Here is a 16,831-nt window from a genome sequence, read left to right on the forward strand (position 1 = left end):
ATTTTTCATGCTTTCAGTATGCCCAAGCATTCCTTTATAAATCAAACGGAATTTCTCCAAGTTGAATACTTTGCATTTCTGATTAGCAAAAGAAAACAACATTTCTTTTATCTTTATGGAAATAGTTTCTGGTGTTACTTAAATTTTATAAGCTAAAATTACAACGCGAACAAAATTACGCTGCCCTATATCCTAAAATCGGATGCCATTTCACATTTCGATTCTAACCATTAACAAGACTAAAACATATATTTTATGTTTATTATGCATTAAAGTCAAATTGATTAAATTTTATATATTTAAAAGTGTATACATACATTAATTATCATGTATGGTATGAAACAACATCTATAGTAAGTGATATTATATATGCTTTTAAAGTCCTAGTTGCTTCGATCGTTAAGGCCGATTGATTTCCTCTAATGTTAATGTTTGCATTGACTTAACAGATGCTTTGATAATATTTGTATACCAGAATAAGCTTTAACTGGCGTTGTCCTTGCTGCATAGCCGAGTCACAAACCATGCGTCCTTGCAAACTGCACAGCTTTGCCGGCAGATGGCGCGGTAGGCAGGAAGCATCTCTGCTATTAATTAATAAAGCAAATCATTCTCAGGCATATGTATAGAGTTCTTAATTTTATATATATGATTATAATCTGTATTGATACGATTTATACGAAATTTAAGCATTAAGCTACATAAAGTTTCAAGGATACTCGTTTTCTACCACCGATAGGGTAGGTTTGTAATTTTATTTCGAATATTCATGTTATTTAGAATATATGTATTTCATCATTTAATACGTCTTTCATATTTAAATTTAATAAAAAATTTAATCATACAGCCCATTTTAACATGTAAGACTTAATTTTCAACTACACATTCCATGCGGCACGCTCGCTCGTTCGCTTGGATCGCTAACCCACATAGATTACTAAAGTGCGATTAAACAATTACGAATATACAAAAATACATACAAAATAGAGTCGTACGCGTATGCAAATTTCTGTGCGCAGTTGGCAGCAAGTGCATATAATTTATTAAATATATATATATATGTATACATATATATATATATATATATATATATATATATATATATATATATATATATATATTTTTTTTTTTTTTTTTTTTTTTTTGTGACTGTTATATAACGGGTATCATAGGTTGTCGCACAATAGAATTACAATTGACTTTAGTGATTTTATGAGAACTGATCTCAGAGTATAATAGAAAGGGGTATTCTATGATTGGTAATAAAAACTGATGTGAAAGTGAATCTAGAGAATCTTAAAAAGATGTTATGCTCACTCGTTGCTGTTTATAGGGTACCTGACAGTCAGGCAGCTGGGACGACTATAACCTAACTTGTTTAGCTCAGTTTTCTTGTGGCGCTAAATCCAAGCGCGCTGGACCAACCACGCTAACAGAGACAATCACAAATAGATCAAAGAGAGTAAAGCCTACGGAGCAACTGAGGCGGCCCACTGGGAAGTGAACAAAATGGACAACTGAACTGGCACTAGATATGGCACTGGGTTTTGCACTCGGTCTGGCAATGGGTCTGGGTCTGTCTCTGCGTGGGTCTTTGATTGTGTGTTGTTCAGGTCGGCTTGTGTGGCGATAGTGCAAGAATTCAATTGAATTCATTAACATTACACGTGATAATATCGCTCCACTTCTTTATTTATGATATTGCAATATATACATATTAATTAATGCTCTGATAGTATTTAATACACTGGGAAATATATAATAACTTCATCTAAATAGAAAAAATTGCCAATCAAATTGTAAATACGAATTTGAGATTTTCTGGAATTTATATATTCAAAATAACGTGTTTTAATCAGGCTATTCAATACCTGATACCCACTTATGATTATCAGTTAAACACGTATTGGAATTCTCATGTAAAATCTTCCACTGCTTCAATGAAAGGCATTTTCATTGCCGTACAAAATCTTAATCTTTTGTGAAAAGTGGTTCGATCGCGATAACTCGACTGCAGTTAGGCAGGCAATAATATCAATACCAATTATAAAAGCAAAAAGCAACAACAGCAGTAGCAACAAAGCAAACATATTTGATCGAGTTTTGCATTTTAATTGATTCTTAATGGAAAACTTCTCTTATCACGATCTCGAATTTATGAAATGTTAATTATTAACTGCATATTGAGATCTGTGCAAGTGCAGCCCCGTAATATGAGCTCACATTTTTGAATGTTGTCAAATTGCGAGTTATCGCCCGTCGAAATTGGCCGCTAATTGAACAGTTTCGGGTATCGCAGTCAGCCGGCAGGTGGTCGTAGCTCATTCCAAGGCATTGCCCAATCCCCTGACGAATTGCAATTGCGATCTGAGTGGATAGTTTAAGAAAATCTGCTTCATATTTGTCACATAGTTTTGGCGCTATTAAGAGAATGATATATTTACTTGGCATTAATCCCATTTACATAAAACGATATATTATTCTACTGACTATTGATTCTATTGCATTGCCTTGAAAGTGATTTTTATTATTATTATAAATGCATTTTAAGTTGTTCATATTGTTCATTTACCAAAACTGTTTGCCCTATCACCATACTTAGTAGATAAATAGATCCATGATATTACAGCATGAAGTTCTCACCTCGGCACTACAGTCTATCTCTTTCTGCACGTTGTAATGCACAGCTGAAAATGTTTTGGGCAAGTTTTCCCATTACAAGTTTTTATGTTTGCCAAGAATTTTTCATTAGCATGATCGCAGTAAATTTAATTATATGGCTCGTATAAATGCCAGCTGTTGTTAGATTGCTGCGGAAAGCACTCCACTTGACTAAATTAAATATCATAATTTTGCTTTATAACATTTTAATGCACTTCGCTGAGATATATATTTTAAGTTGTCTATTTTATTAATGTGTCGTGCTTTGGCACCTCCTCCCGAGACAACTGCTGCATGTTTGTCCATGCGTTGCAGCAGCTGCTTTTGTTGATGCTGTTGTTGTTATTGTTGTTGTTGCTGTTGTTGCTGTGTCGCTGCTTTGACGCCATTGTTGCTGTGCGACAGCCGCAAAGTCGGCGACAGCAAGAAACAAAATGAATTTTCATATTTTCTTATTGCACGAAAAAATGTTTATATTCCCTTTACCCATTCGAAATGAGTAAAACAGGGTATGCTGGTTCTTCCAAGACAGACGTCAGATGGTTGTATATATTGGATAATTTAATTTTTTTTATATTATTTCATTTTAACCTCTTGACCCTCAGACTCGATCAAGAGGCATAAAATTACCAATCATTTTAGCAAAATATATACATCAGATTTTTCTTCTGTTGTATATATATGTTTAGCTCTATCATGATGCTGATCTCTTATGCTTTCTCTCCCTCTCGTTCTCTTTTTGATTTTCCTAGTGTAAAGGTTTTCAAAAACCGTTTTCCTTACAAGAGTATTCATTAGTCGGCGTGCCAGGTTTTATGTAGATTTTTTTGTTCTGCCGCCTGCCTAAGAGACCGAGACTTCATTTAACATACCCCATCTCTCAGGACACTGGACGAGCTTGTTCGAGAGACGTAGAAGGAGACGGAGCTCGACTGTCGCTGCGGCTGTGTCTACGGCGGGAGTTGCAATCGCAGACCATGCCCAGAGGCAACGGCGCATCCTTTTGGTCTGTGAAATCCGTTTTTGTCTCTAGTGCGCTGAGTCTTGTTTTGGCCGTTAATATTAAAATGCATGTAAAAATGCAAACGTGGTAGGTGAGAATCTGGATGAGCTAGAGGGAGCTGCATGTGAGACCAGAGCGTGTTGGCCAGGTAGCTGGGGGTATAGCCGCTATAAGGAATTATGATACGTTTAATTACCAAGCATCCGAATGACGTGCAGCACGTGACTTGCAGACACCGATAGCCCCCGCCACCATCCACCGCCCCAGCCACCACAGGTCGTGCCACATTTTAGCTCGTTCATTAACAGCTGTCAGCTTTTGGCAGCACTTAGCTGCGCGTCGTGGTTCATGGCATTCCCGACGATGCCGACGCGTTTTACAATTTGCACCTTTTTAATTAACGTGATTGCAGCGCTACTATCACACACACTCACATATAGACACACACGGTGTTGAATGTTGATCTATGTATTACGTGCTGAATGCATCTCTCAAGGCGGTCCATGTGGCGGGAGTGGGTTAGACATTGGTTTGCTTTGGGGGCAGAGCTACCTGCGCGCGTGGAGTCGTCTCTGTGTCTCAAGTGAGCACTTGCATCAGCCTCGACAGAATCGCCCAAAAAATCTACCTGACATCAGGCAGCGGTACCTCCAGCTCTTGGCGAAACAGAAGCTGAACTGGGATTTGGCAGTTGGAGTTGAAGCTGAAGCTCTGGCTGAAGTTGAAGCTCGGGGCGTTGCTTTGTCTTTTGTATAGAGCGAAAGTCGTCGCGGCTTTTCGGCGCTTTGCTGCCTCATATTCCAGCTCAATGATGTCACACAATGTCACGTGCTGATTTGACAGCTGCTGCAGAGGCAGCTCTCGATGGGGCATGTGCCCCCGCTCGCCTCTGTGCACTTCACATTTACGCACTTCAGCGCGTTTCATGCACAAAGACCCACAGCTGATAGGTGAGGGGCTTCTTCAAATGTCAACAGTGCTAACAGCACGGCTTTAAAGATATGGCCAAAACTTTTAAGGCATTCTAATCAAAATGATTAACTTTGTTATGCGCGACACTAATTCGCGATGTCTTGTTAAGCGTGATACGTCAATTATGCATCAGAAACTTATGAAAACTGCTAACAGCCAAGACTCAATAAAAAAAGCACGCTTCTAGGAAATTACTCATAATTGATGGGTTGAACAACAACACGTGTTTCAATGGTCCTTTGTGATTTGATTGTTTATCACTCAAAACATTTAACTGACATATGAATCTACTCTCTTATTCTTTCTCACTATTTCTTTTCGTACTTACAGCAAGAGATATGGTCTATTGTACTTTAAGTACAACTAAGTAAGTAGAAATCCTCTCTTTCCCTCTGCACAATAATTTCTGGTTAAGCTCATCTTAGGTTCAAGATATTAAATACATACATATATTGAATATAGCTTCAATCATGAGAGCTACGGAATCTAATTTTTATTCATTCATTTTATAGATATATTTTTAAAACAAACTTTCAATTTCCTCCTAATTTCATCCAGCGTCAACCTGTGGGCAATAAGAGAGCTCTTTAAGACGCATTACAATAATCACTTAGTTCACTTTACTGTACAAAATAATTTAGTTACATAATCTTTATAGACTGTCGCAGAGACTACACGATCAGCTAAAGAGGTCTTTAGGACCTAAGAGCCAAATGTTATATGTCATAAGTAATGTAATTCGTGCTTGGACCCTTGGTGAACCCTTTCACACCTGAGCAAATGCCACAAAAAAGCTTTCTCTGTCTATCTACCTCTCTGTGTCCCTCCGTTCTTTTTTTTTTTTTTTTTTGGGGGGGGGGGGGGTTGGTTGCAGTCAAAACAATTTATAATTTCAACGCCTTGAGATAACAAATAGCCCCGACGGAGTGCACGATTCGACAATTAATCACCACGTCGCGTTATGCTGTTTGGACTGCCTCGTGTTACCTTTTCGGGCATAATTACGCCAAATGTAGTACGGCGCAAATATTCGTAGTTCGGGCCGCCTCCAAGTGCCAAGACAGTTAAAAATGACGTCCAAGCCAAAGCCAAAGCCAAAGCCAAAATCAAACTGAACCGAGCCGAGTCGAACTGAAATGACAAAAACCCAAAGCCAAGTCATGACAAGTCGAGGCAGGCAACAAATGCAGCCAAAACATGGCCCAGATGATCGATTAGCAAATCCAAATGCAGCCCAAGTCCAGGCTGAGCGAGTCATGCAAAACAATTGCGGCCACAAATATTGGGACAGCGAAATATTGGCCATGCTTTTGCCTGGCATAATTTGGCAATTGAATTGATTTTGTTTCGGCTTTTTACTGACTGCCTGCCCGAATGCCCGTATGCCCGACCGCCCGCCTGCCCGATGACTCTTCCCGTCTGGGTCTCTGGCCAAGCCCTAGAGCGAATTTGGTTACGCTCACGTTTGTGCAGGAAATCGAAATCGTTAGCCTAAACTTTATGTTCATAGAAAAGGGTTTGGCTGTGTGATATTTCATGTTTGCCGCCAACGCCATCGACATGGCTGCTGTCTCTACGGCTGCGACTATTGCTGCCGTGCATTGATTGATTGAGCGTCAGCGCCGACGTCAGCTGCGGCGCCTGCAGCAGCCCCTTGGACGACACGTACGGCATGCCTACACTCGCACTCCTGTCCGCCACCACCGCCACCCCGTCAAGACGTTGCGGTTCAAAGGTGCCACCGTTTTCTACCATAATGAACGATCATTTGATATGCCGCCATCACAGATAAAGATACGATTTATGACCACGTAACGATTGTTGTTGTTGCTGTTGCTGTTGTAGTTTAATGTCCATTCCGAAATTGTTGACGAATTCCGCCTGCTGGCAACTTAAAGCGACAAGCATTTTGTGCCATTCATTGTTGTAGCTGTGAGCTGTTTTTATTTTTACTTCTTGTTCGCCCAGCTGCGTCCCCACATTTGTTCCATGTGCAATTTTTGCATACTTCAGCAAACGCGTCATATTTTCGAGTGGTTTCGCTAACATGCAAAGGACACTTCAGAGCCCAAACACAAGTGGATCCTTTAAGAGCATTTTTTCTACAATCGCGTTCTTGTTGCTGCTGCTGTTGCTGCTGTTGCTGCCTCTGCTGCTGCCACTGCTGCCATTGCTGTTGTTGTTGTTATTTGCGTTGTTGCCGGCCTGGGGCTTGAGTGTTGCTACATTCTAAATTGGACCAATCCCTATGCCTCAACTGAAACTGTGATGATGATGACGTTCTGATGAGCCTTGTATGCCTGATTGTATTTTCTGTCAAAAATACATCTATATATACACAGAGGCAGGTACGCTTTGTACAGTGAAGGAAGACTGCTGAAACGGCAAATATACTAATATTATGGTGTATAAGCCGAAAAGTATATTTTATAGACCTTCTATTTCGGCAATGATTTTAAGCAGAGGGAACGCAACCGGTTAACTCTTTGAATAACAGAGTTCACATTCAGCCGGTGGCATATGGGCTTCACGAGTATAATTCATTAGATTGGTCATTAAGCATTCAGGTCGAATGCTTGTGGCCATTCTCAACGCACAATGCGATCGAGCCCGAACTCTTTCAAGTTGCAATATGCACATGCACACAATGCTTGCCATTTCCGTTTCCTGTTTGCACTGCAGCTCCCGCACGCACACACACATACACATGCACACGCACACAATGCCAACGACATATCCTGCACATAATGTGCATATCATTTACGGTGTCAATCAGGACAGCCGCAGTCACCTGGCCGCAAAAATCAACAGCAATGCACTGGACATACTTCAAATAGCAGCCATGAATGCGTGTGTTTGTGTGTGCGTGTGTGTGTGCATCTGGGCGACTGCAATATCCTGTGCGGAATGTCCTGCGCTTCACTCGACCATTAAATGTATTTCGGTCATTTTAATATAAAATAATTAATTCCAACACAAATATTTATATCAGCAAAAATATGCCGCATAATTGATTCATTGGCAGACGCCATGCACGGGTCGAGGAACAGCCATCGATGTTTACTCAGATTCAGATTCAGAGTCAGATTCCGATTCCGACTGAGAGACAGAGACAGAGCGATAAAGCGTGTGCAGCGGACAGTGTCTATCATTGGCATTCAATTCAATCACAACAATGAAATAAACATAATGAAATACAATATAAATACATTAAATGCGCTCCCTGGCAAACAGTTGACTGCACTTACGCATCCAATTCCATTCGTATTATCGATTTCCATTCCAAATTTTGTATCGGAATGTGGGACGAATGGAACGCCGTATGCTGCGAAGATGTCAGCGCCATTTAACAATTAATGGCTTTAAAGTGCGTAATCGATACACAAATGACTTTTGATCAAATTGTCACGAACCCGTTTGCTAAAAATAACATCATTAAGCATATTGCAGTCGAGCTTAACACACTTGGAAATGCTCTGGCAATATACATGTACATATGTATGTACTTCAGATGAATCAATAAATTGTTTTATCAATTTAAAATTGGGACTCGCCAAAATATTCAAACGATTCATTTCTATACCCTGAACCCATTGAAAATGGGAAATCAGGGTATAATGTTTTTGTGTAAAAGTATGTAACAGGCAGAAGGAATCATCGCAGACCCCACAAAGTATATATATTCTTGATCAGCACGATGAGCTGAGTCGATATAGCCCTGTCCGTCTGTCCGTCCGTCCGTCCGTATGAACGCCGAGATCTCAGAAGATATAAGAGCTAGAGAGCTGAAATTTTTTGTGCATACTCGTGTATACCATACGCAGTACGAGTTTGCTTTATTTTTTCGATAGCTCATCCGATAACTTTTTTATCGAGAATAATCGAAAAATTGATTTTGTTTTTTGAGCCTCATCGGAGTACTATTAGATGTAGAGACTTCAGATTTACTGTGTATATATATATAATGAATACAAACATTTTGTAATCAACAGATTTTGGATACCACGCCCCCTGCGCCCCCAATTTGCAAAAAACGTATTTCAAGTACTAGAGACTTGTGCTTTAGAATGTACACACATTTTGACCATATGATTACGCTCTGAAAATTTCATTAAGATTGCATGTCTACAAAAAAAGTTATCTTATTTATCAAATAAATTCTCATACTATTGCCCACACTGCAGCGCAGCCCAAGCGCAGTCGCTGCTTACTGCGCAGTTAGCAGAGCGCGGGCGCGTGAGGGTGGATGCATGTGTATGTATGTGTGCGTGCATAAAAGAAGTGTAGAATGATAAGAATATCAGCTTGGAGGGTTCAGGGTATCTCCTAGTCGAGCAGTCTCGACTAGAGTCTTCTTACTTGTTTTTTTTATAAAATTGTCAAAAACTAATCCAAAATGCAGAGTTCAGAAATGTATACATATGTATGTATATTATTAACATTGATCTCATAGTAAACCTCATGCGTTAATGCTTGAAATTGCATTACATAGCGTCTTACAAATTAACCGCATTCTTCAGTTTTGCGTGTTTGGCTCGTTATCATTTGCATCAAATCATCATCAGTGCGGGGACAATTCTTCAAATATCACAAAGCTCACAAAGTGCGTGGGCATATTGGTTCTGCTTGTTAGTCAAAATTCTTCTAACTTGTATGAATAATATATTGCATTTATATATAAAATATTAACAATAATGACAAAGATAATAATATTTGAAGTTGTAAAGACAAAAGCGTAAAAATCAAAATCAAAATATGTGTAATTTTGTTCAAAATGTTGCAATGCGAGCGGAGAGCTAACTCACCCTTAAAAGTTCTACATGATATAAACTCAACTCTTATATGGATTTGTGTGGGGCCCAGGGTAACTCCCAGTCGTTCGCTTTGGCTTGTTCGGTTTGCTCTTTTTTTTTGTTTCTAAATTAAGTTTCTTGTGGCGCACATCAGAGAAATGTGACAGCTAGTTAATGACCCGCATTCCGCACTATCCACCGTCCCCGCTCCGCTGACCAATGGCCACTCGGCATTCACACATGCTCGGGCCCGGCCTCATGTTCGGCTGCCTTCAATTAAACTCAATTGGGTTTTATGCCGCTTAAAACGCCTGCGCGCGTGCTTCAATTTAGTTAGTGAGTTTGTGCAATGAGCAGAGACGATCAGCAGCCAGCTCCATGGCCAGCCAACAAATGCACTTTGCAGCTGCTGTTGCTGCTGTTGCTGGCGAGGCGATAGGCAAATGAGTTTGCGCATTAGAAGAAGCTTCTATGCTCGGCTTGGCGGCGGGGCAAGGCGAAGGGGTGGCCCGCTGTGCGCCGCCTGTCAGCATATCAACGCAATTTGTGCACTCGCCAATAGACGGCGGCAAATTATGGCCAGCGATGCTCGCCGACTGCGCAAAGTGCCTCATAAATTCACGTCTCTGATGAAGTGATAGTGAGACAGAGCCACAGCCAGATCCAAGCCAGGTCGCAGCTGGCAGCTGGCGGCTAGCGGCTGACGGCTTGTGGCTGGAGGAAGTGCAGCAGCGACCGCAACTGCCACGTCCCACGACAGCTCCAGCGCCAGATTCAGCTCGTGTCTGCAGATTGTTTATGGCAGCGGCAAAATTTTCTCAATGGCTCAACTAATGTGCCGCAGATACGCCGAGAAATGGTCACATCGACGCGTGAGCTGCGGCGGGCAGGCAATTAGAAAGTACCTGCATTTTGACAAGCCAAATTGATAACTCAAAATTAGTTGGTGCATTTAGTTTAAGTATTTGTTTAATGTTGCAGTGGCGACACGGCAGACGCTGAGTGGGGGAGCTTAAAACACTTCCGTGTACCACTGACCTTCGTCTGAGCGGGAGCTCGCGCCTGGACGCAGTCAAGGACAATGCCGTGTAATTGAAAGAATGCGACTAAGTCGTAGAGCAAATTTAAGAACATGAAGTGACCGACAAGGATAACAAGGACTACAGGCAGCAGCGAACAAGCGAAAAATATGCCATATAAAAATAGCTCAAGCTCGCCAGAGATATCCGCCATCCAAGACGCTGCCATAAGCACAAAAGCAAACTCTAGATAAAAAATTCAATAAGCCGCCCAGGCCCTTGAAGACGGCAGGACTCGAACTATGACCGTTCAGCTGGGGCGATGGCAGCAGCTGCGACCGAGACAGAGGCTAAGCAGCAGGCCAATAAATAAAATTAATAGAAACTCACTCGAACAGCTCCGTCGGGCTGGCGCTCTTCGGCATCTGCAGGGACCAGCCTGGCAGGCTTTGCCGAAGCTTTCGTTTTATTATTTTGTTGACTTGTTGAATGGCCAGGCGTTAGCAACTGTTGAATGGTACTTAGCTGTCCTGCAGACGAGAAAACACCAGCCGCAAGTTCTAAAGTGATTTAAGAAAAGTAAAAATTTAAAGCAAAGCTGACTGAGCATTAAATTTATACATATGTTTTCAGCTAATCAGGGAGCAAGTGGGAAAATGTTGCTTTTATTTTATTGTTTGTCTTTCACTTCCTGCCAAGCTACGAAATTATATCAATTAGCCATTCGCCTGAGCTAGGAATTCCCACAGTTCAATCCCAATGTCTGAGTATTATTTGGCAATATAAGAGATTGGCTACATCTGCCACAGCGATTTCTATGCGCAATCCATTCGCCACGTTGCTGACCTCGCATTGAACTGCCATAAGAAATCACTCTGCCTGGCCGAAATTGCTTATGCGGCGGGCTGTGAGGCAAGATGTCTGCCAGATGCCGTACCGCCCACTTTTAACACTTGCCACAACAATGCAGCGCAAATATTTGCGGAACCCAGCGCCAGAGCCAGGCCTAAAGCCAGAGCCCGACCCCGAGCCCGAGTCAGAGCCGGAGCAAGACGTTGCCAGTGAGGAGATCAATGAGCGACTGTCTGTCTGGCTGACTAGCTGGCAGCTTCAATTTGAAATCCAATAAAATTTAATTGGAAACTTCATCACGGGTGCGAAAATTCACACTTGGCCTGGTCGGCCAGGTGGGGCTAGCATAGACGAGGGCAGAGTAAAGTCACGGGCACGACTTGGCTGCCGTTTGCCGTAAATCTCATGCACCTGGCGGCGACTGGAAACACCAACTCCAACTTCAACTGCAACTCTAGCTCGAGCTCGAGCTCCAACTTCGATGTCGGCTCTCTACGACGCATCGCGATAAGGAAATATTTTTCATATGAAAACGCTGCGCATGCGCCGGCTTATTGGTCCGTTTCGTTCCGTTATTGGCCATGGCTCAATGGCTTATTTATGTTTTTCCTTTAGCCATGCCATATCTTGTGGCATTGTCGACTTTAATCGCTTTGTTGCGCCAAAAGTATAACATGAAATTGGATTGATTTATGTTATAATTACAAAAGCAGGCGCATATCGCTGGCCAACAAAGAAACTGTGCCCCAAAGAAACTAAACCTAAACTCAACACCAGCCAAACAGCCCAATTTCACACAACAATACATATAATCACGGCAAAGAGAGCTCCACACGGAGGCTGTGCCTGCTTAGGAGGCCACTGAAAGCCTTCCAGAGGCCTGATTGTATACCCTGTTGCGGAAGGCGTCCAAAAGGCTTGCTTGTTTCTAGAGTACTGTAGCGATATTTTAATTTATGATTTGTGTGTTGTATGTTGAGGTGAATCCAACGAACTTAGTGAGCAAGCAAGGATTACTAATCGAGAGCTTTCCTCGCTAATTTAAAAATCCCGAGCAAGCATAGCACGTCGTAGAGAGGAAAGTATAGAGTATTGGCTTGCCAGAGCACTACTCTATACATTGCTTATGCCTATTCATGTGGACTGTAAGGTCCAAGAGCTACTCATTCAGCTGACTACTCTCCATGCCATACCATGCTTGCAAATAAAACACATCGATATTCCTATTGCATTATATAACTGTAGAATTTTGATGGCTCTGGCAGATTAACAGCACTCTACCAGAGAGGAAGTCAAAAGCTTTGTGCTATTTTAATAGGTCCAACCAAAGGCAATTAAATATTAAGTCTTCAGAGAAATGCTGGATTCTTTGTATCGTGCCAATCAAAGAGGGCGATCTATTGCGGCTAACCATCTTGGAGCTTAGCTATGGGATTACAGAGAGTTCTATTCTATGAAGTCCCACCAGTCCTTCTCGTAGCCCTCGCGCACATGGACAAGGAGAACGGTGCGCCGCTTACGACAATAGTGTGACAGATCCAGAACCTTCTGCTTCACCTCACACAGATTCTGAACAGTGATTTCGCGTTCCAGGCACTCAGATATCTTCTCTGTGGCCACTTCCATGTCGCGCTGGTTGTCCTCGAAGATGATCTTCTGGTTGTTGTTGCGCAAATAGAAGGCAAACACGTAGCTGTACATAAGCGTTGCCCGACACTGGCAGAGGACGTCGACGGCCTCCTTCAGGAACTGCACCTCGATCCAGCTCATGTTCTCCTGCATGTCGTTCATCTTGGCCTGTACATTGGCATACAGCTTGTGCTCCATGCGCATGCTCATCATGTGGTTCATGTATCGATTGTAGTAGTGCAAGTAGCGCGCCATCGAGGACCGGTAGCGCTCCTGCGCTTGCCTCGCCTGCTTGCCCTCCTCCTCGTCGAAGCGATTGCAGCTGTACCAGGACGAACCGTGCGGCTCCCAGGAGCCGAGGCACACCCAACAAAAGTCATAGCGGCAGGAGGGATTCTTGCACACCATGTGATTGCAGCCGCCGTCCTTCTCGATGGTCACATTGCACTTGGGGCACTCCTTGGTGTGTTGTGCGATCCAGTTGGACGTCTCTGAATCCTCGTTGTTCTTCTTCAGCCACCTCTTTAGCCAGGAGCAGCTGACAGGCTCGTGCCAGTTCTCCCCGCACCCAAAGCAGAATTCATGTCCGCACGCACATCGCACGGCTCGCGGCTCGCAGTAGCTGGCCTTGATGGCATGAGTGCAACTGGGTGCCGGACACCAGCGCATCAGAGAATTGCATTCCACAAAGGTGTTGGTGATCAGCTGCTGGTAGCGGGCAATCACCTCCGGATTGTCGGCCAGCTTGACAAATGACACATCATCGACCAGGATGTCGCAATCGGTTGCGGGACAGGTAATGCTGTGGGCCAGACCCTCGCTGCAGGTCTTGTTGCTCAGGTACTGTTTCCAGCAGGCGGCGCAAAAGGCGTGGCCGCAATCCAGGCCCTTCAGCTCGTCGCAGGGGCAGTAGCAAATGCCGCAGAGCTGCTCACGCCCGCTGACACCCGGAGCAGACTTGAGGCTGAGCTTCGATGGCGTTGCAAAGGGGTTCACAACGTGGGCGCGCCGGAAGAACTCCTGCGGGCTGCTCTCAAAGTACCTCTCGAAAAGCGTTTCCTTGTCCCATTTGTAGTGATTCAGTATGATTCGGGTGACCTGCGGCGACAGGTGCAGCACATTGTTGACCTCGTTAATGATGTTGCGTTGGTGCTGCACTATCTGATCCGAGGTGAGGACCGTGTACACGAACTCATCAACCTCGACGCTGCGCCTGGGTCGTTCGGGCAAATCGATTTCCGTGCAGGTGTCCTCATCGCTCTCCACACAAGTCATGAACGAGGATGGGCTGTTTACGATACGTTGTGAATCTCCGTGATCTTCATCCGAGTATTCGTCGTCAGAGTTCATATTCGAATTGAAATAAGAAAAGTTCAAACACTCATATAGCGGATTCTCGGGCTACTTTGATACAGTTGAACAAACGATCCACCTCCTCTCCAGTTAGCTGTTCACTTCTGCTAACCCTTGGCTGCTCCAACTGCCGGCTGGCCCTAGCCCTGCACTAGGCTGTCTGGTCGATAGTTTTGTGATTGTCTACGAGTCGGATAACTGCAGCATTCGTCCGACTGTTGGCTGCCACGAATTTGATTCAGAGTTGCTTTCGATGTAAGTAAATGTTGTGAGTTCTTCGTATTCCTACTGAAGACTGAATTCTAGGCTGACAAATTTATATTTTTCTCAATTTTTTTTTTGTTTCTTATTTTTCTTTAAATTGATTAATTTTGCCAGCCAAAGCTGCGAGCTTACTTCACAACAAATCGAGTCCGGAACTGAAACTGAATATGAACCAGTTCGCCTCTAACAGGATTTTTGCCATGACGTTGCAAATTAAATATATATATTTGTCTATGTTAATGAATGTTGCTGTCGATTGCAGACTGTAATCGAAACATATAACAGACCCAAATAAAAAAGTACACAAACATCGATTTGTATGTTTAAAGAAAAACACACATACAAACATAGTTTCCTAGCCCTGGCCACTGGTCAGTGCCCTGACAGAACACATTGAAACTGTTTCTACATATTGGAATTCCTAATCTAAGTCTACCAGCTCGCCATCGAAAATTTATTAATCCTTAACAAAGTCTAATGGAAGCGCTCGCAAAGTTCCCCAAGTAAAATGAACATATTACTATATATGTATGTATGTATGTATATACATTTTTAATATATAGCACCCTTCCATGGGTGCTAAAGTAAAATTATAATATTTAAAAAAAAACTAAATAGGCTCCTTTAAAATTAAATAACCTGTTAGCATATTTTTAAATGATCCAAACGTTGAAAACATTGCTAAAAGATAAATATTAGAAAATAATTTTATACATTATATTTTTTGAATATCTTTAGAATAATTCCTATTTACATAAATTCATATTGGCATTTCGTTCCACAAACAAGAACACATTAGGAGATTGGACTGTCAAATAACATTGTATTATTAGTGGAGATAGAAGTGACGTCAAATAAAATATTTTAATCGATTAGTGAATCATATGATTAATCGTGCCATCACTAGTAGCAACAAAAAGGAAGAAATAAATTGTCAGAGTTGCCGTTGGTTAAGAATTGATATATTCAGAGGCAATGCATTTAAAGTTGTGGCTCTTTCGCCTCTTGCAGTATATCAAAATGCATTTGATTTTTACTCAGTCGTTTCGGTACTCAGGACACTATGAAAAAAGCGCCTAAAAGCTTTTGGCGTATTCCATAACCATAACCCCTTCATTGTAGTGCAGAAGAGAACAAAGCAGTGTCTCAAGTGGCGAGGGTAAGGTACAAAAATTGCGATAACAACAACGGCGAAATGCGATATAAAAGTACAGTAGAGCTGCACACACATACAGTCCGAAAGCTAGAGAGAGAGACAGAGAGAGGAACGAGTATGCGAAATGAAAGTGAACGAGCGTACAAGGATGGCGGATGGCGGTGCGGGTAATGAGTGTGCATAATGCATATGCAGCAGGAGCAGCAGCAGCCATGCCCATTGAACGTGGCGAATGCCGCGAATGGATTCAATCTGCCTCTGCCTCTGCCTCTGCCTCTGCCTCGCTTTGCATATATGCACATACAAACTCAAATATAAATACAAATACAAGAGCACATGCATATGTATTTATGTGCACTCGTACTACGAACAGATTTTTAAAACAAAAGCCGACTGCTAACCCGCCAAAAGCAGCAGCAGCAGCAGCAACGAAAAGCATTACAAATAAAAATGCAAAGTCGCCAAATAGCAGCAGCAGCAGCAACCACAAATCCCTTTCATCAGCTCAAAAACTGAGACGAAGGGGAAAGTTGGCGGCGAACCCTTTCCATCTGCTTTTCAAGTCTCAGCCAAATTACAAGAAATCCTTTCGTGCGCGTGAATGCTTTGCAAAAAATAAAAAAGATGCAAAAAAAAAAAAAAAATGAAATAGAAATAAAAAAAATGAAACGAAAACGTAGCAAAAGCCGAGCAAAGAAATACGGAAAAGGAAATAATTTGACCATTTGCAGCAAATGCACAAAAACGAGCCGGCAAATGACAACAAAAGGCAGTCAGCCACATTGCCACAAGGGAGCTCGACTACGATGAGGGGGCCGAACTGGGGGCTGAGTGTGTCATGTCATGTGTGGGCAGCTTTTGGGTCGCTTGAGCATTGCACTGCAAGAATTTCTACGCTGCCAATGCAAATGAGGACGCGCCACTTGTTGGCCACGACTTTTTATCATTGACAATCGGGCAAAGGCTCTTACTCTTGGACTGGCTCTGGCTGTGGCTCTTGCTGAGGCGCAGGCTCTGGCCACGTCCGGCATTTACTGATGGTCAGCAACGATGGCCAAGTTCATGGCCCTGACGTGACCACGCCACGGCATGCCATGCCAAACGGCCAAGCCATCTTGGCCTGCCTGCT

The 16,831-nt window shown here is 42.7% G+C and overlaps 1 protein-coding gene and 1 long non-coding RNA gene across 2 annotated transcripts; both read right to left on the minus strand.

Annotated features, from left to right (window-relative positions):
• Window positions 1-10,347: 10,347 nt before the first annotated feature.
• LOC149091514 (uncharacterized) lies at window positions 10,348-11,027 on the minus strand. The gene is made up of 2 exons (XR_016196879.1): window positions 10,839-11,027; window positions 10,348-10,780 (listed from the first exon to the last, which is right to left on the minus strand). It is a non-coding gene; the product is annotated as an uncharacterized LOC149091514 (long non-coding RNA).
• A 1,493-nt stretch (window positions 11,028-12,520) lies between these two features.
• Window positions 12,521-14,747, minus strand: LOC108652517 (E3 ubiquitin-protein ligase ariadne-1). The gene has a single exon (XM_018102724.3). It carries the CDS (start codon window positions 14,277-14,279, stop codon window positions 12,747-12,749), a length of 1,533 nt encoding a protein of 510 aa, XP_017958213.1. The 5' UTR covers window positions 14,280-14,747; the 3' UTR covers window positions 12,521-12,746.
• Window positions 14,748-16,831: the final 2,084 nt, after the last annotated feature.

Source organism: Drosophila navojoa, chromosome 4 (assembly GCF_054131105.1).
Source record: "Drosophila navojoa isolate 15081-1374.11 chromosome 4, UAZ_NAV_1.0, whole genome shotgun sequence".
NCBI lineage: Eukaryota > Metazoa > Arthropoda > Insecta > Diptera > Drosophilidae > Drosophila > Drosophila navojoa.